General features: G+C 49.3%; 1 protein-coding gene across 2 annotated transcripts; it reads right to left on the minus strand.

Moving 5' to 3' along the window:
* Positions 1–684: 684 nt before the first annotated feature.
* On the minus strand, positions 685–12,556 carry SEMA4C (semaphorin 4C). 2 transcript variants are annotated; one of them, XM_020984022.2, is made up of 15 exons: positions 12,408–12,556; positions 9,848–9,999; positions 7,617–7,765; positions 7,441–7,503; positions 7,111–7,209; positions 6,926–7,022; positions 6,701–6,817; positions 6,422–6,573; positions 6,058–6,233; positions 4,778–4,922; positions 4,432–4,654; positions 3,323–3,435; positions 2,868–3,025; positions 2,708–2,775; positions 685–2,478 (listed from the first exon to the last, which is right to left on the minus strand). In XM_020984022.2, exons 2-15 carry the CDS (start codon positions 9,954–9,956, stop codon positions 1,649–1,651), a joined length of 2,499 nt encoding a protein of 832 aa, XP_020839681.1. In that variant the 5' UTR covers positions 9,957–9,999; positions 12,408–12,556; the 3' UTR covers positions 685–1,648. The 2 variants fall into 2 exon arrangements, with proteins under 2 accessions (XP_020839681.1, XP_078005961.1); XM_078149835.1 differs by lacking the exon at positions 12,408–12,556 and adding an exon at positions 11,646–11,991 and having other exon boundaries at positions 9,848–9,995.
* Positions 12,557–19,998: the final 7,442 nt, after the last annotated feature.

Below are 19,998 nucleotides of genomic sequence, written 5' to 3' on the forward strand. Positions count from 1 at the left end.
GAAGGATGAATTCCAAGGAGTTTTGGTCAGGGAGAAGTAGTACAGAAAATATGACTGTACTTCTAGAGGGGTCATCATTCAAGCCAAAGTGTATGGAGTCAGACTAGGCTGGGGACCAGACATCACTCACCCTGGTGCCAAAAGGGTTAAGATCATCCCTCCTCCCCCTAAATTGCTTTTGAGCCCCAACCTTTCGCACACCAATGTACACAAACACACGCACAGCCTTACTCTGTTTCTAGGAAGTTCCCCTCCTTTGGCTCCCTCTCTCCCCCTAATCCTTAACAGTTTCTGGGAAGTCTCACTCTTTCCCTCTATCCCCACCCCCACCTCCTATTACCCTGACCTCTCCCATTGGCCCAGAGCCAAAGCTGGCTCCCAAGAGGCTGTGGCTGCCTGGTTCCCAGCTTCCTGGCCACCACTGTGGGAAACAACTGGAGCCAGAGCTGCCCCCACTCCCCACAAAGAGCACAGCAGGGCAGAGGGCCGACAGTCCGATTCGCCACCCTAGAATTCTGGAACAAGGGCTCCCCCTCATCGGCCACCCCCTGCTCAGCTCCTTAGAGCTCCCAGCTCCTTTTCCCACCAAGCCTTCCCTTCAGTGCTTAGCCATCATCAAGTCTCCCTTCTTTCAAACTCTAGAAGGGTCTAAACAGATCTATGACGACCACCCAGCAACTGGGCTTAGGATTATTTTCTCTTTTATTTTGCAATATAAAAATATTCAAATATTTACAACAAATAAATATGCAGGGACACAATAAATTACACTGTCAGGACCCCTATTCCTCCTGCTGGGAGAGGCTGTGCTGAGAAGCTACAATCCCCCTCCTTCCCCACCCCCTCCCCACAAGTATAAAATACCACTGAGCCCTAGAAGGCCAAGTAGGAACCCCTCCCCACACCCCCAAAAGGGCCCCACCTCCCTCCCCTGACTCTTAAAACATTCACAGCCCTAAGAATAGGCCCAGGCCCACCCCTGAGCATTTACTTTCAAAAGGGGGTACAACCCTACCTCCCTTCCCCACTCCCATATGTACATCTCTGCCCCACTATTCCCCATTCCCTTGAGAAGGGGTTATATACCATCACAGGCCTCTGGGCAGGTGGGGGCAAAGAAGGCAGAGTGGTACAACCCCAGGCCTCTTCCCCTTCATAGGTCCAGGAAGAAGCCTTAGGAGGACCCCAGGCCAGGGAAGACTAGACAGAAACAGGAAAGTCACATTACATACAAACATACACCCACATATGCACATACACACATGCACACACACACACACACACACACACACACACACACACACACACCTGGAAAATTTCTGTCTTCAAAAGATTTTGGCTGCTGGGGCCAAAGGTCTGTCTGCAGGATCCTTGGCCTCCTCTCTATGTAAGGAAGAAGAGGCCATTTGTGGGGTTGGTGACCAGAAGGCAAAAGCCCAGTACAGAGCAAACCCACATGGCAGAGCCCACGATGAGCAGGGCAGGTCCCCATGGCAGAACAGGTTGCTGGGTAGGAGCCAACCTAGACAGGGCAATTCCCTGTCTATCCCCGGCAGAGCAGGGTGCCTACAGCCATGTCCCTGAGGTAGCTGGTGCCTGTGCAAAAGTCGGAGCTGCACACCCCCCCCCCGTTTTGGGGGGGCTCCTCTCATACAGATGACTCTTCAGGGTTTGAGTCAGGCAGTGGCTGACGCTGCTGCAGTTTTCGCCTCAGTTCATCTGCTAACTCAGGCAAAGGATGCACAGGCCCTGCCCGATCATCTCCGCCTAGCTGTAGTCTCACATAACCATTGGCATTTGAGCTGCGTCCACCCCCTAAGTGAAGTCGGGTCGGAGAAGGCAGGGGCTGGCCTGGGATTCCAGGAGGCGGTGAAGGGGGTCCTCCACCAGGCTGACAGCGGGCATGGCCAGGTACAATCTTTAGTGAGCCATCTGAGTAGTAATAACCAACGGGGTCCCAGAGTTTCTCGTCAGTGTCAGTACCAGGCCGGAACGGGGGGCTGGTGGGCTCCTTGGGCAACTCCAGTGGGTACACTAGGGTTCTCTCAGCTGCTTTAGCCCCTTTCTCTAATTCTTCACGCAATCTGCGTCGAAGTGATAACACTAGAAGCAACAATACTAAGCACAAGGCCCCTAGGGCCACTACTGCAAGCCATACCAACCCCAGATTCTCCAAGGGGGCTCGGGCTTCCAGTGTCACTGATGGACCAGCTACTACTGCCACCAGGTAGCCCTCAGCAGCCAGCCGTGCTCCCTGCTCCTCAGAGAAACAATGATAGGCACCAGCGTGGCGGGGCTGGGCTGCCAATACCACCAGGGCCTGCAGTCGGACATCATAGAGGAGTGACCCGGGCTGCTCAGCTGGCAGTTCTCGGCCCCCAAAAGTCCAACGAGCATGTGCTAGGTTGGAGGAGAGGCGACATGGGAGCACTAAATCTGTTCCTGACACAACAGTGATGTTCTTGGGAGTGATTTTAACTGTAGGAGAAAGAATAATGGGAGGATTTAGTGTCAGAAACTTTGGGGATAGAAGGGACATGGGCTACTTCTTCTGGCCATTGCCCACTCAACCCAATTCAGCAATCTTCTAGAGGTGAGAACATTCTATATAGAGAATTCTATATTCTACATAGAGAACAGTCTGTGGAACCTAATATAGTCATGGTAGATGCCATCCCACCTGCCTTTGAACAAAAAGGCAACTCACCTTTCTTGCTAGGTCGAAGGTTGCAAAGGCCTGTGTTTGAATTCACCACATCCTGGACAAATGGAGATCTAGCAAGGGAGGGGGAAGCCAGAGTTAGGAAGAGCACCCACCACCCCAACTCTCCACATCTCACTCCCTTGGGACATGGAGTACAACTCACTTAAGGTGACCACGAAGCGGCACACATCGACTGGTGTTGGTGCTCCAAACACAGTAAGGATCACGGGAAAGGATGCAGTCAGCACAGGATCTGTACTTGCTGCAGTCAGCTAGGGGAAGTTGAACCAGCTGTGATCGTGAACCAGCAAAGAGCAGCTTCTGTGGGGGGAGGGCAGGGAAAGAGGAGGGTCATCAGGAGCTCACTCCCTGCAGAAATGCTGCCAGGACTAAATGAAATAAAGTACAGAGGGAGGAGACAAGGCAGAGCCTTAGGAGACAGCAAGGATAAAAGGGTGGAGAAAGGAAGTTCTTAGTCCCAGGGGGTGACTTAGAGAGAGAACTTCAAAAGAAAAGGTTTGGGAAAGGAGGAAAAAGAGAATAAAATGGGAGATGAAAATACAGGAAGATACAATTGCTCTAGGTATCAATAAATGGGACATAGAGAGTTGATGCTACCTTATCATAGGACAGGACAAGGCTCTCTACTGGTTCCTTATCAAACACCTGTAGCTCCTCAATCACATGGACCCAAGCACCCAAGTTCACAGCCTTGTAGAGCCAGCCATCCTCTGATGGGAACAAAACAGAGAAAAAAGGGAGTAACAATCCCCAATAAATAAGGGGTCAAATAACAGGCCGGTCAAAAGCATTTCAAAGAAAGAAATATAAGCTTTCAACAACTATATAAAAGAATGCTCCAAATCATTAATGATAAATGCCGATTAAAACAACTCTGAAGTTTCACCTTAAACTCATCAATCATGTTGGCAAAAATGAAAATGGCAAATGTTGGCGGGACTGTGGGAAGACAGGCACATTAATGTACTATTGATAGAGTTCTAAATTGATCCAACTGCGGGAAAACAATTTGAAATTATACTTTAAAAGTCCCTCAACTGTACATACTTTTGACCCAGTAATACCACCACTAGACATATACCTCCAAGGAGGTCAAAGAAAAAAGGGAAGATTCCACATACTGAAATACTTACAGAATGTTTTGTATGGGCAAAGAACTAAGAGGAAAGTGGGTGCCCATTAGGTGGGGCATAGCTGAACTAACTGTGATATATTAGTGCAATGAAATTATTGTTGTACCATAAGGAATGATAAATGTGAAGAATTCCAAGCAATTTGGCATGAACTAAATGAATTGATGGTAAGTGAGCAAAACCAGAATTTGCATGATTTGCATGTAAAATGAAAAAGCGTTAAAGGACTCCAGATCTCTGATCAGAGCAATGTCCAGTCATGACTTCAGAAAGCTGATGGTGAAGCATGCCTTCTACCTCTCAACAGAACAGTGGTGGATTATATAGGTACAGAATGAGGCATACATTTTCAGAAACAGCCAAAGTTTTGATTTGTTTTGCTTTGGCTTTACATTTGTTAGAAAGGAGGGGTTGGGGGATGGGGTGGGAGATGGTACAGTGGTTTGGGGAAGAGACAGTGATGTAAAAGAGCTGCAATAAACATTTTAAAAGAAAAAAATAAGGGTTCCTACCATATCCCCTTCATAGAGGACACCTTTGATACCTCTAATCCCACACCTCTTAAAACCATACCTGTCCCAATGAACAGCACATAATAGGTCACATCATCAAGCCCTTTCACTTGATCGGCCACCAGGTGAGTGAAATTGGTATCCTTCTTCACCAGCAGGGGTCGACCCCACCGAGGTCCCACCTGTCCCTCCATCAGGGGGTGTTTCTTGGCAAAGTTAAGGGTGTTATCAGGCAACTCCAGAGAACTGGTGTAGCCATGACGTCGGTGCCAGTTGTTGATGCACTGGGGAAGGAGAGGGAAGACTGTCATCCCAAGGCAAGGGCTGGTACCCAGCCCCAGGACCAACCGTAGGCGGCAAGTACAAGGGTCTCTGCCATCTGCTTTCCTCCCACCATGGAGACTCACAGAGCCAGGCCGAGGACTAGGGACTGGGTCAGTATAAGGACCCCATTTCTGGGCTTGTTGCTGATACTCTTTGTAGGGCCCCTCAAACACTCGCTGAATGTCTTCTAGTTGGTACTGGCACACAGCTGACAGGTCCACATCTCCCCTGAGGAGCAAGGAAGGAGATGAGAATGTTACATTTGGCTCTCGAGAGGGGTTTAGTGCAAAGAATACTGGTCTTAGAAGCAGAAGCCCTACACGGGTATGCCCTGGCTCTGATACTTATTCCCCTTGTGATGCAGCCTCCCTGAGCCTAGAAAATGGAGATGTTCATAATTGTGCTGTGCACCTCACAGGACTCTACAAGGAAAGCATTTGTAAACCCTTCCTGATCCCCGAACTGCTTGAGCCTTTCTTCCCTGAACTACCTTGTATATGTTTTCTATTGATACTGTATATACTTTTACATGACCTCGAAAACAGCGATTGTTTCATTTCTGTCTTTGTATCTGCAGTGCTTGGCACCATAATACATTTTTGTTAATTGATTGATAAAGCCTTACATTGTTTATATAAATGTGAAGTGTGGTCATCATTGAGAGGCATTCTATTGTAGTCAGTAGAGGTCTGTCCTCAGAGTCAGGAAGACCCAGGTGCATGGACAACTTCTGACACATAATTATCTGCCCAGGGTGACAGAGCTAGTTAGCTAAAACTAAACACATCTCATTCACCAGCAGCTCCCCTACACCAATGAAATCACCGGTCTGGGCCAAAAAAAATTATTACTGCTGCTCTACCTACATTAAGTTTAGAACTAACAAAATTCCAGAGTTCAAAATTTGGAACACATTCTAGAATTAGAAGCCCAACATAATTCTTAGGACCACAGGAATCTAAAACTAAAAGGAACCCTTAAAGATAATCTAGTACAACCCTTCATTTTAAAGCTGAAGAAACTGAAGCCCACAAAGATTAAATGGTCACAAAGGTGGTAGCATAGCCAGGGTCTAAACTTATGTCTTTTGATTCCAAAGCCAGTGTTCTTTTCACCACTTCACACTTCTGCTGCTACCTGGTACTCAAATTGCTCTCCCAGGCCTAAGATCCCTGAAATGCTTACATAGCAACAATATCTGATACTCAGCCTCCTCTTCCCTTATTGATTTTTAAATCACTTCAGAAATGTGAGTTATTACTGCCCTGGCAACTGGGTAGAGGACAGCTGACTGCCTGGATGTTTCAGTGTTCCCCAACCTGCTGCTCTCTCCCACCTTTGGACATCTCTTCCTCTGACTTACCATCGGGCCCGAAAGACCCCAAAGAAGGTTGTGTTGAGCCAATTTGCTTCTCGCAGGGTGTGTAGGGCCTGAAGCTGATTGAAGTAGAGCTGCCGATCAGGAGCAGCACATACCAGCCGGGCCTTCAAGAACGTGGTCCATTTCCTCTGCAGCGTCCGTGCACCTCCCATATCTCCCTGTGTCAGGGAAGGAAGGAGTCTAGTGAGGCAGCCTCACCAACCTCCTCCCTGTGGAGGCCCTGATCTCCACCAATTCCAGGAGGGCCTGAGCATCCAGATGAGGGCCAGGCCTTTGCGGCTTTCTCTCCAGACCTCTGTCCTGGCTCCCCCCTCCAGCCAGTGTTCCATCTTACTGCCTTCTGTACCTTGCACACTCGAGCCACACGGGCCACCACCTGCTCTGCATAGCAGTTGTATTCCACGGCCCGCTCGCTGAAGAAGAAGTAGATCTTGTCATCATCACCTGTGAGGCTCCCCACGCTCTCTGGCACATAAGCAGAGCCAACAAAATGGGGTTCTGTTGGCAAAGGGAGGGAAGAGTTAGTGCAGGGAGACATCTGGCCACTCGATCTCAGAGCTGAGGTCGTCCCCGATCCTTCGAACACACAGCACCCCACCAGCAAAGCTCCCATCACAAGGCTCACCATTGAGCCAAGAGTAAAGGTACTCATTCTTCATGGAATAGTGAGGCCCCAGGTTGCGCAGAATTACTGGTTCTGTACCCAGAAAGTTGTTGAGTGTTGCTGAATATAGCTCACCATCTATGGGAGACAAAGGATAACCCAGTTAAGGATTCCAGGTGAGCATTCACTTGCAAGCAAGGGCTAATTCCTCATGATCCCAATATCCATCAAGGTACAGCCTCTTACCCACAATGAGGCCAGTGTGGCCTTTGGCTGGGTCATAGGGACATTTGCCCTTCCCATCTTCAAGCTCCCCATGCTCCAGAGAGAAGGTGAGTACATCCTAGGATGGAAAAGAAGACCAAGACTGAGAGGCAGCAGTCTCAGAGGTCTAGAGAAGGAGTGCAGGCTGTCAGGAGGGCAGTACTCACAATGTAGGTGCACTTTGGCTGAAAAGCATAGGTACCACAGGTATACAAATGTGAAGAGTTGTATGGCTGCAGGAAGCGGATGAAGTTGAAACACTCCGTCTATGAAGAGAGAAACATTCTGTAAAAGGCAAAGGGCATGTGACTTGGGGCAAAGTATAGCTAAAGAAAGCAACACTGAGGGCACGGGAAGCATGGGGGGAAGGAAGAAACGTAAGTTCTTAAAAATAAAGTGAGATCAGATATTCAGAAAAGGGACCTAAGGTCTCCAACTTAACTCTCCATTTTGTCTTCCCATCCTTCATGCCCACCAGTGCCATAAGAATCTCCCACCTGGTTGCTCTTCCCCTTCTGGATACATTCAGCCTTCTTCTCCACTGTAGCCTCCCATGTGATCTAGGGATAAGAAGAAAGGGGGAGGGTGTCAGCACTAGCTCAATGTGCCTCAGCCCCATCCAAACCCCAGGTCCCCTCCACCTTGAGTCACTCTCACTTCTCCTGCCTCTCACCGCTGACTGCAGCTCCAAGGTCTCCAAGCTGAGGGCAAAAAGGGCTTCTCGGGCCCCCACGTAGAGGACCCCATTGCTCTCAGCCAATGTCAACGTTAGAAAGTCTTGGATGCCCACTTGAGAGAACCGCCTCACCACAGATGCCAACTCTGTGTGACAATAAAGGTGGTCAGTGGAGAGGAAGGGAGTGGGAAGAAGGCAAAGGCCTTGCTCTTCCCTGTGCTCATCACCTATTAGCTTCCCCTGCAAAAATCAAAATTAATAATCTGCCCACTTTCCCCACTATTATTAGCTCCCCCCTTACAGTCAAAGCAGCTCGTGGTGCTTTACCAGTCTTAAGCAGGGGAAGGCACTGGTAGGTGCAGCCCTCAGCTCCCAGAAGCTCCACCTAGGTCTCTCACCCTTTCCCAGGCTTGGGAGGGAGTAAATCATAACTAGCAAGGAGGAAGGAAGGATATCCCGGCCACAGCCTCTAGCCAAAGGAAGCCATCAGACAGACGGCGCTCAGGGTCAGCGGCACCTCCGGTGAGAGGAGACCTTCCCCCTCCCAACTTCCTTTCCTCCACTCCCGCTTCCTCCTTTGCACACCCATCTGATGCTAGAGCCTAGCCAGACTCTGGCCTTGGACATGGCATCTATAAGGCCTTCCTTATGCCCTCACCCAAGAAGGGGGTACAGAGCTGGCAAAATGGAGTCACAGGGTCAGAAAAGACCCAATCCCATCACTGAGCTATTCCCTTCCTGAGATACAATGGATATGAAAGTAGAAAAGAGCAACTAGAAGCCACAATAGCTGAACCATAAGGCTAATAAGCTAGCCTTAGAGCCAGTAAGATATGGGTCACATGGGTCAAGTGAAGTATCTCTGATGCATACTTCATGTGATCCTAAGCAAGTCACTTAACATCTCAACATTAACATGTTAACATTAACGTCTTCTTAAGATTATAAGAAGGCAAAGAAGGTGAGCGTCTACATAAGTAAAGGAGTTTCCTCACCTGTGTGTTCCCTATACCAATGAAATCACAGACCCCAGTCCCTATCCCTATAGGGGAATAGAACATGTGGGAAGGAAATCAGAGTGGCTGGAGACAGAGAGGAGAGGAGGCATTAGCAGAAAGAAGATCAGGGCACTATAAAGTTTGGGAAGCATAAGACATAACAATGGGATGGGCCTAGGCCAAAGGTTAAGTGCTGAACCCTGTTTTGCCCCTAGTCACCTGAAAAGTACAATAGGCAAAGCTAGTCTACAAGGTTCACACATTCACAAGACACAGGTCCTCAAAATAGCCGCCAGTCTATCCTCAGGGTCCTTCTCTCCCCATCCCCTTGGCCTCCAGAGCCAATGACGTAGCCGGACACAGGCTGGCATGGGAGGGCTTCATCAGCATCCAACATGGGGCCTGTGGGAGATGATCTCATCCTGAGATCCCCAGGGCCTACAGGTGACACAAACACCTGACATCACCTGGCTGCCACAGGCTGGGGGAAATAGGGAAGGAAGCCACAACAGGGGCCCCCTGTCAGTCTCATACTGTGTCTGGTGTGCCACTACAGAAAGGAAGTAAGGGCTCTGATCAATAAGAAGTCGAAAAGGTAAGCAGGCTCCCTAGAGTACGGGGTGGGGGGGGAGGCTGCGGAGTAGCAACTAGATGAAGAAAGGTTGTACATCCTACAGCCTTCCCTCAAACTGGCTCTAGTTTCTTTCCTTAGTCTTCCAGCATTACAAGCAGCTGGTACAATGGAACGAACATTACCTTTGGAATCGGAGTATGCAAGTTCAAGGCCAGAGTTTGTGACTTAATACCTTTGTGGCTTTGAAAATCACCACCCCTTGCAGGCCTCAGTTTCCTTATCTGCAAATTAATGGAGTTGGACCGGTCTTCTTCAAGCTCTAAACCTTAGTATCCTGGGTGTTCAAGAAGCACAGAATGCAGGGAAGTGATTTTGCTATATAAAAACCCTCAATAAAACAGAAGCAGCTAAGACTGGGAGAGGGCTGATGCTTTCAAGGGCACAGAAAATGTCAGGAAGAGACACCAAGACTTCTGTTTTGCTCCTTTCTCTATGTCCCTTGAGCTACCCACAAAGGTTTCTTAGAAAGCATGCAACACCAAGAGTCAGTGGGGATCAGAGAACAAGGCAAGGAGTCAGAATGGAGGGAAAGAAGCAGTTCTTGCTTATTCCTCCCCCTCCCCACTTATTCGTCCCCCACAGCCTGAGGCACTCACCCCCATAAGACACGGTCTTCCTGGGCACAGGGTTCCACCAGGCATTGTCCCCAGAGCCCAGGCCCAGCAGTGCCGATGCCACCAGCCAGATGCCCAAGCATGGGCCCATGGTGCCTGCCCCCTGGCCCTTGGCTCTGCACCCGAAGCCCTACCTAAGGAAAGAGAAAGAGTCAGGAGCAGGGCCAGGGACGGCAAATCAGAAATTGCAGGGAGTGGTCAGTTCAAAAGACCACACAAAGCAACCACTAGCCAACCACCTGATAGGGGTATCTACCTAAGTCCACTACCTCTGGTCCAGCCGTCCTTTTTATCGAGAGGGGTGGCCCCCATCTTCTTTTTCCTTTCTCTTCCCTCCCCCCAAAACTTCCTGCTCTTTATCTAGGAGGGGGGTGGGTGGCTGAGTCAGCTGGGGGGGGGAACACTTCCTATCCTCCTAGACTCCAAGGAGCAGTTCCCTGGCTTTAACCCTCTCCTCCTGCCCCTCCCCCTCCCCCTTCTACAGGAAGTTGTTTAAAAAATAAAAAGGGGGAAAAGTAGCCCCTCCTCTCACCCTCTCTCCACTATTGAATGGTTTGGTTTTTATCTGCTCTGGAAGCAGGACCAGCCTCTCCAAAGCTCCCAGCTTTCCATCCCATCTCAAGAGCTCAGTCAACTCCTGTCCACCCAGAATTGCCCAGTTTCCACTAGAGAGGAGGGGAGTCATCCAGCTTTCCAAGGGGTCTGATTTGAGGAGCTGTGACGGAGAAGCCTGTCATCTTTACCTTCCCCCACCTCTGACCCTGCCTTCCACAGGGCAGAAACAATAGCTCCAGCCCCTCGACCTGGCCAGTTGCACAGAAGCAGAACCGAAGGGCAGGCCTTGAGGTGACAGGGCCCAGCTTACTAAATCCCCCTTTGTTCCCCCCAGAAGGGAGGCAGGAAGTGGGTGGGATGGGCGTGGAAATGACCAGGGCTTCATCCTGTCGGTCCCTCGGGCAGCCTCCCAGGAGACACCAGCCAAAGGAGAAGGGGGAGAACCAGGAGGATTCAGCTCTAATCAAACAACTCCCCTCTGTTCATACAAAGAAGACTGGAAAGGGGGTTCCACCTAGGACCTGAAGGGAGTTTGGAGGGGATGGGCGGACCTGGCACTCAGCAAGCACAGAACCAAGGCTGGGCTAAGATCCCCAAGTTGTGGACTGCGCACCCCAGGGACCCTCGCCTCTGGGAGGGCCAGCTAGATCCCAGTGCCAGGGCAGCTCTCCATTCCCACATCCTGGGGTGGGGGGAGGGAGGGAAGAGCAGATAATGTCGTGGAGCAAGGTGACACAGGAGGTGGGGCCCTCCCCCCAAAAAAGGGTCTTTAGGGAGAGCATGCACACCCCCACCCCCACCCCACCTCCCCACAGCTCCGGGGATTTGAATCCAAACAAAGCCGAGGAGCCGGGAGCGTGGCGGAGGCATGGCCAGCGTACGCCCCCTGCCGGCATAAACCCTAGCACATGGGGGGGGGCACTTCTACTCCTCCCCCACCCCCTAGACCCCCCATTACTCCTTCTATGTTCCCAGGGAGGAGCTGAGCCCAAGAAGCTAGCCAGCATAATTCAGTCCGACAACGGCGCCCCTACCCCCAGCTTCTCCTCTCAACTCACAAACAGCGGCCAGTACCCTCTACTCCCCTTTCCCACCCGCAACAGATCCATGCGGGGAGGGGGAGAAGTGGGTGCTCCAATATCCAGAAGGAGACCCCCCCCCGCCCCGGTCACTCCGCCCCGAGGCGCTCACAACTCCCTAGGGGGTGGAGGCTGGAGCAAGCAACCTACTCTCTTTGGGTTCTGAGTCGTAGCAAGCAAAAGATCGTCTCCAGAATCAGGGACTCGGGAGTCTGGGGGAGAAAGCCTGTGTCCTATCCACTCTACTCACTCGCGGGCTCAGCGCCCCGGGAAGTACTGGGGGCGGAGGAAAGGGGGGGTACCGTGGGGAAATCCGATATCACGCACCAGCCATAGCTGGAGCCCGCCCCAAACTTTCCATCGCTAGTGGGAGGAGGTGGGGGGGAGCAAGACGGGGGGCAACTCTCAGGGGCCAGCTGGGACCAAGCCCGAGGGGAAAAGAGGACAACCGGGGAGGAGCCAGGGGTCTTCAAGAAAATTAAAGGGGAGAGACGCTACCTGCCTCGGTTCACAGGCAGCCCCAGTACGACCTTCCCCTGGATATCGGACCCTAGCAAGAAAGCAGGATCCGGGTGCCCCTCTAAGACCCTAGCAATTCTCCTCCGCCTCCTCAGCCACTGGACTAGGAGGTCACTCAGGAGCGCCGAGCTCAGGGCGCGCTGTGCCAAGGGTGACGCTGCATGAGAGGGATAAGATCGGGGGAGAGCCCCCCAGGAACACTTGTGCCAGAGCTATGGGGGCGCCACAGCATCTTGGGCCCCCCAAACCCAGCCCCTCCCCCGCGAGGGAGGTTCCACGGATGGGGCACAAAGCAGCTCCTGGCGACCAGTGCCTGCCCCGGCGCAGAGCGCAGGGAACAGCCCCCCAACACCCCCCGCTCCGCCCCGCGCAGCTCAGGTCCCACTTACCTCTTAAGCTAGCTCGGCTTGTCTCGGCTCAAATCCCCGGGCGCCGCCCTCGCGTCCCTCCAGCTCTGGCGGCGGCTCTCTCCTCTTTCTCCTCCTCCCAGCCTGCCTTCCTCCCACTCTCTCTCTCTGTGTCCCTCCTTCCTTCCTTCCCTCCCTCCCTCCCTCCCTGGCCCGGGGCTCCTCTCCCTTTCTCGGCTCGGCTCCGGGTCGCGGGGTTCCCCGTGCCGTTGCTTCTCCCGCTCCCTCTCGGCAGCTCCAGTTCCCTCCACCTCCCCCTCCTGACGTCAGGCCCCAACCCAGAGTGGGGGGAGGAAAGGAGGGAGGGATGGGAGAGCTCGCCAGAGAGGGGGCTGAGCCGAGTTCCAGCCCAGCGCGGGGCCAATGGCCCACTGGGTCACCTCGCACCTAGAGTTTCCCGAGATTTCCTACAGCCAGCATCTCTGAAGCACCCCCACTTTTCCCTGAAGTCAATTGCCTCCCCATCCCCCCGCCCCCTTCCCAGTCAGATGCTGCCCTCTCCCGGGGTTGCTGTCCGTTTACTTCTACTTCTTCACAGACGTCTTTCTCCCAATCAACCCCACTGGCTATAATGCCTATGGGGGGGGCGGTGAACTAGCATTTACCGCAGGGGATTTGACTCACCCAATTCTCTCCAAACTCCCCCCTCCCCCCCAAAAAAAAGATGTTTTGCTGCTCTGGCAGGCCGTAGGATTTCTAGGGGACTCAGAAACCCAGGTTGGGTGGGTCTGAGAATTTCAAAACAGTTCACAGGCTACACGGCAAGAAGCGTTTGGCAGAGATGGAAATCGAAAGAGATTTATCTTCATTCTGGGAAGAGAGGGAGAGATGATCCTTCTGGGGTTGAAAGGTTCCCACCAAAATCAGACTTTGCTTATTCCAGAATCCATTCCCTGATCATTTCTTCCCCATTAGATCCTGCCTTTCAGCAGTCTTTTCACTGAAAAAAATTTGGGGCTTCCATGGGGGAAAGAAAGCACTCTGGTAGGCTCAAACATCCACAGCCAGAGATGAACAAAGACTTTGTCTGCCCTAAGCCCAGCGACAAAAAAATACAAAAACTTTAGGGTCTGGGCTCCAGCACCATCATGGCATGGATTGAGTCCACTCATTTTGAAATGTATTTTTTACCTCCAGGGACACCTGGAAGATTTGGTTAAAAATTGGATAAGCCAAGATATTCAGATAAAAGAAACCTAACAGGAGTTTCTTAGGGGAAGGGGAGGAGAATTCAAATCCATAAATCGGCTCTAAAATAATTTCTGGCCCAGCCTGACTGGGGAGGTGTCTCACTCTTTCTTCCTTCCCACCAGTCAATTCCCCAAGGTCCGAGAAAACTCTTCAAAGTCTAAGCACAAAGTGGGAAGGTGAAAAAAAGGAAGAGCCTTCAATTTAGTAGCCCCTCCCATTCCCCACCCACACCTTCCTTTCCCCTCCCCCCTCAGGTTCTTTGGAGATGGGTTAATCTGAGCCCCCTAAAGAAGGGCAAGAGGTAGCTGGCAGGTGTGGATTCTGGCCCTAGCTTCATTCTGCTACTGCCACTGCCACAGCCACAGCCTGGGTGCATGGTGCACCCAGGAGGGACAGCCTGGTTTCAGGCCTGTCAGCAGATTTGGGTTATAAATCCCTATATTCATGAGATTATAAATCAGCTCCGACAGCAACTTTTGTTCTGGGTTAAAACTTGGCGTCTAAAGACTGGAGACCAGAAGAGCAGTGGATATAATTGCAAAAAGCAGAGTTTAGTTTCAGTAACAATAATGTCTTTGCTGGTAAATAAAAAAAGGGGGCTCTCTCCTCCCTCCCCCCCACCCCCTACCAAAATGCCAGCTGAAGGCACATTTCCCAGCTCCCTTCCATGAAGGAAAAAAATACACAACACTGCTAGTTTAAGATAGGGATTTAGACGAAGTTAACAATTTGTTAATTGTAAGAAAGGGCAGATGGGGCTGGTCTTTTTATTTTCAGTTGAGGAGAGGTGGAAGAATGATCTCTTGATTGAAGAAGTAAACAGTCATTGAGAACCTGCTGAGGTAGAGTGGGCACTCAGGTGTCCTAATTCTCAACAGTCTGAGCCCGCCAATTCCTTGGACTACACCCATTCTTCACCTTCACATGTCTACCTCTGTAGACAGATGACAGAGTAGTCATTGAGCCCCTTGGCTTCATGTACACAAGAGCCCCCACTGGAAACTCTGAAAGGATGATTTGGTTTCACATTGTCTGGGCCAGTTTCTACTGGACCCTGCTGGAGTTTCAGTTCCCTGAGGCTGGGGATGAAGTCAGAAGTGAGAAAACTCTAGGAACCAGACAGCTTCCTCCTCTTCAAAGGGAAAAGGCTTTGGGCCCATAATGCTTGTCCCTCTGACTCCACTCCCCAGGTTAGGTAAGATTTCTTTTTTCTACCTTAAAGCATTCACTTCATTTCCTCCCTTCTCAACAATGACAGTCCCTCCTTGAGAGGGTGAGTGAAGAGAATTCCTAATGACCCACTTGCTCAAGATTCAGCCCTTTTAATGAAAGATCAGGTAGCAGGAAGCTTGGATTCTCCTGGCTTTAAAGCAATAACAATAACCAAAAAAAATGCCTTCTGTTGTATAAAGAATAAGGATTATACATCTTCCTGGTCCCTTGGGATCAAAGTATTACTAGATTTAGAGCTGGAAAGTCATCTATGGCAACCCCCTCATTGCACAGATGAGGAAACTGAGACCCAGTGATTTACTTTGCTCAAAGTCATACAGTTAGTAGTAGCAGAGCTGGGATCTGAACCCAGATTTTCTGGCCCCAAATCCAACATAATTTATCATACTGGATATCATTTGTTCAGCAATTGATGGATATTCACTTCATTTTCCAGTTTTTGTTTCTGGATTTGGGGGGGGGATAGTGCTGCTAAGGTTGCCTGTCATCAGTTTCTTAAATGCATGTGGACTTCTATATGGTCTCTTTTGAATGGAATAGCGATCTTAAATAGGGATCTTGTTTTTGGTATATTTCATTCATTATCACGGTAACTCTTGGTTTCACAATCCTTCCCCCACCAAAACAAAACAAAACAAAAACAAAGCCAACCTGTGTTCAGATTGTAACAGACGGATACAAAAGACTATGGGAATAAGAAGTTACTCTTTGAGATGCTTCAGAGGGGTTGGAAGATAGGTTGTCTATGAGCTTCATTCTAGCCTATGCTAGTCTGCTGCCATTTATAATTATTATATTCAAGTGTCAATGGATGTAGGCACACAAGTTTTAGAATCAGAAGAAATCCCAGTAGCCCTTTAGTCCAATCCATATGTGACAGAACCTCCTTTGACACACCTGACAAGTGGTCATCAAACCTTTTTGAGCTTGAAGCCTCCAATGCACACTCACTTTTAGGAAAGTTTGCTAGAAAGTCTTTCCTGATCTGGGTCCCCACCCCACCCCCTTTCTGTAGCTTCCATTCTTTGCTCCTGAATCTGACTCTGGCCAAACAGGACAAATTGAATCCATCTCCTACACAATAACCTTTCACATCCTGAAGGCAGTCATATTACAGGATCCACAGACTTAGAGACGGAAGGGACCTTGGAGGACTTCTAGTGCAACCCCCTCATTTTATAACTGAGGAAACTGAGGTGCCAGGGTAATGTGACTTACCCAGAGTCAATGGGTCAAAGGCAAGAATGGTCTCAGATCATCTGACTCCAAGGCCAGTACTCTTTCCTCTTTCTCCCTCTTTCTCCTCCAGAGTCATCTCCAGTCTAAATATGCCCAATTCTTTCAAATGATCTTCATAAGACATGGATTCCAGGCCCTTCACCATCCTGGTTGCTCTCCTATGGACACTCTCTAGCTCTTAAAATATCCTTCCTAAACTGTGGTTCCTGGACCTGGATACAATCAATATTCCAAATATGGTCTTTACTGACCAAAGTACAAAGGAACTCTCACTTCTTTATTCCTAAAAGCTATGGCTGTCTCTGCTGCCCAGGATCAAATTAGCTTATGCCATGTCATACTGCTGACTCATAATAAGCTTTGTTGTCACTGTCATTCAGTTGTTTTCAGTTGTGCCTGACTTTTTGTGACCCTATTTGGAGTTTGCTTGGCAAAGATACTGGAGTGGTTTTGCCATTTCCTTCTCCTCATTTTACAGATGAGGACACTGAGGCAAATAGAGTTAAGTGACTTGCCTAGGGGTCACACAGCTCATGTCTCAGATTGGATTTGAATTCAGGTCTTCCTGACTTGAGGTCAGGCACTCTATCTACTGCACCACTTAGCTGCCCTAATAATAAATTTGCAGTCCACTAAAATTCTAGCTCCTTTTCAGACAAACTGCTATTTGATTATGCCTCCCCAATCCTGTACTTTTTTTTTTAGGCAATTGGAGTTAAGTGACTTGCCCATGGTCACACAGCTAGTAGGTGTCAAGTGTTTGGGCTGAGGTCGAATTAGAACGCAGGTCCTCCTGACTTCAAGGCCGGTGCTCTATCAACTGCGCCACCTAGCTGCCCCCCTAATCTTGTGCTTTTGAAGGTGATTTTTTTTAATCCAAGTGTTGAGACTTTACATGTCTGGCTCATGTAAACATTTAAATGTTTGTTGTGTCAGTGATATTTATCATGCCCACTGAATTTCATCTTACTGTCATCTAGCCTGGTAGTCCCTTCCTAAAAATGGATTTGTACACAGATCAGTTCTCCCTAGTAGTCTCAGAACTGAGATCTCTAGCCAAACTCTGTCTTCTACCTTCGGGAGCAGTGGCCAGGCTTCCACTGGCCCTGGTCTTCTATGTAATGCTCTGCTTCTGAGATCCTCATACTAACTCACTCCTGCTGTAGTCCATGGGGAGGGCACAGAGCCAGCCTCTTCACAGTCTCCTAATCAACACTACCTTGCAAAAACCAAAACCAGAGAGTGGGAGGGGCTGATGGTGTCACTACATTGACAATCTAGAGGGGTAGAGACCCTAGGTTACAGTACCAGCTTTGCCACTTATTAGCCATGTGGCCCTAAAGCAAGTTGCTTCCCCACACTGTGACTCAGTTTCCTAATCTACGAAATGAGAGAATAAGCTAGATCAGGGATTCACCTTTTTTTGGTGTGTGTTATGGATCTCTTTGGCAATCTGGTGAAGCCTAATAGTGACCCCTAATTATTGTTGCCTATATTCATAATTGAAGGAAATGCTAAATCTCATGTAGAGGTTAATGAAAAATAAAGATGTAAATTTTTTCCTATCCAATTTCATTGACCCTCCCCTACTTGAAATCCATAGTTCCCTTGGTTAAAACCCCCTGTAATATTCTGGGATAGATCAATTCTAAGGCGCCTCCTTCCTCTCTTCTAAAGAAGGAAAATTAAGGTGAAAGAAGACACCCCAGAGCCTGGGTTACCCATGCCTTACATCAACTAGGAGAGCTCAAAATTTGACCTCTTTGTTGTTGAGTCGTTTCAGTCATGCCCTACTCTTCATGACTCCTTTTGGGGTTTTCTTGGCAAAGATACTGGAGTGGTTTGCCATTTCTTTCTCCAGTTCATTTTATAGATAGGAATGCAGCCAAATGGGGTTAAGTGACTTGCCCAGGATCACACAGCTAGTAAATATCTGAGGTCATATTTGAACTCTTGAAGATGAGCCTTCCTGATTCTAATCTCAGTGCTCCATCCATTGTGTCACCTACTGCCTCTACTTCCCCTTTTAGTTTTAATTTTTTTTTTCAGGACCTGGAGATCCTGGAGGTGGCTACAGAGCAAGGATTTTTCTCCCTTTCACTTCTTCCAGAAAAGGAACTTGTTTTAACCTTCCTTAAATCACACTCTTTCACCCCAAGAGTCCTTCCCTAAGGGAAAAAGGAATAAATTAATTATTGACCTTCCCAGGGATATTCCCTTAACCAGTGTTTCTAGCAAAGTGTCCCTAGACTTCATCAAGGGGCTCAGAAGCCTGGATTTGTGGAAAACTTTGATGAAAAAGTAATGAGGTTTGCCAAGCTAACCATGGAATCTTTGATTCCCAGGAAAATTCACCTGTTTTCTATACCACACCAAATCCATAAGATGTGTCTATCTCTCTGGTCAACTTTGGAGAGAACCAGGAACATATTCCAAGGTCTGAAGAAGATTCCTGAATTATTTTTTCTTAGTGTCTGTTTCGTGTGTGTGTGTGTGTGTGTGTGTGTGTGTGTGTGTGTGTGTAGAGGACTGGGGGGGGTGAGTGATCATGTGATCATGAATGGCTGGGAAAAGAAAGATTGAAAATGCCTACACTGAAGTCTTTCATCCCTTTTGAGAGTCAAGCAGCAGCAGCTCCAAAACCTGGAAATTCCCCAGCTCCGCTCAGTCTCCAGGGGGTACCTGCTCCCTGTCTGCCCCTGGCGGCAGGAACAAAGATGGGAAATTTCAAAGGTGATTTCCAGGTTTCCAGAGAAAACTGAACTGCTGAAGATAAACTGTCAGTGAGTTCACCTGTCAGAAGGCAGAGGCAGCCCTGAGGGAGGGTAAAGGCTAGCTCCCTCAAGTGACGGATCTTCTCAATTTTTTTATCTGGAATCTTAAGGAAAACTGATGCGCTGGACATTGAGGGGACTTGGCCAGAATGGTCTATGGTGGAGCCAGGAACAGAAACCAGACCTCTCCGACCAAAGAACCTGGGTACTACAGGCATCCTTGCCATAGTATCCTTCCACCTATCACATGGCAAAGAGAAGGGATGGTGTGTCATTTGTACAGCATGCAGTACAGTGCCACGGGCATCAGAGCACTTAATAATTAATGCCACTTGGATGCCGAGCATGCTGGGGTGCTGGAGGGGAGGAGGTTGTGTACAACTAAGGTGAGGAGGCTTTGGACTCCATTGCAGGTCTGCAATCCTCACTAAATGCACTGAAGCAAGGTCCTTATTCTCTTTGGAGTGGGTCTGCAAGCCCAGTCCTATTGGAGGTTAAGGAAAGCCAAAGAGTGTCTGATTCAGGAGTTCCCAAGACATTATTTGCCCTTCCACAAACTTGGTATAGTAGATGACAAAAGAGGCAGCCGCGTCACCAGGGAAGATGAGGTACAGGGCAGTCACCTGTGGCTAAGTGATGAAGGTGCCTGGTGGTACGGAATCATTTGTGGGACTCATATTGTCACTCCCTACTTTTATTTTATGCCTTTCAAATACCCTACCTGAAACCCAGAAACTGGCATAGAAGACACCTCGTGGAAGAAGCAATCCAAAAGTAGTACTTGGGCCTAGCAGAAAAAGAGTGAGAAAGGCAGAATAAATACCCCCAACCCCTCAGTCACTGTACCACTGGTTACTTAGGAATACAGATCACCAGTAGATAGCTTCACAGCTCTAATGGTGGAAGGGGGGAATTTTGCATAGAACTCAAGATCTTCAGGGTCTCCATTGGGGACTAGGACCCATGAAACATGGAAAAGTCAAGTTGGAAAAGGGCAAAAGCTGTGTTCTAGACTGAGGGAAGGATGAGTCATCACAGACAACATGGACAAGGAGACCCCTAAAACCAGGTGCACTTAGTAAAGTACCCTGCTTAAAATGGAGTCATCCTATCACCCTTGTGAGTGCAATGTCCCA

This window comes from Phascolarctos cinereus, unplaced genomic scaffold (genome assembly GCF_003287225.1).
Source record: "Phascolarctos cinereus isolate Bilbo 61053 unplaced genomic scaffold, phaCin_HiC Scaffold_2;HRSCAF=192, whole genome shotgun sequence".
In the NCBI taxonomy this organism is placed as follows: domain Eukaryota; kingdom Metazoa; phylum Chordata; class Mammalia; order Diprotodontia; family Phascolarctidae; genus Phascolarctos; species Phascolarctos cinereus.

Bases quoted from the DNA above. Each gene is read 5' to 3' on its own strand.
- SEMA4C (XM_020984022.2), bottom strand. From the start codon at position 9,956: ATGGGCCCATGCTTGGGCATCTGGCTGGTGGCATCGGCACTGCTGGGC. The intron at 3,436-4,431 runs GTATGGTTTTAA...TGTTCCCATCAG, and splicing joins TGTGCTGTTCATTGGGACAG to AGGATGGCTGGCTCTACAAG. The intron at 2,479-2,707 runs GTGAGTTGCCTT...TTTCTCCTACAG, and splicing joins CCTTCGACCTAGCAAGAAAG to TTAAAATCACTCCCAAGAAC.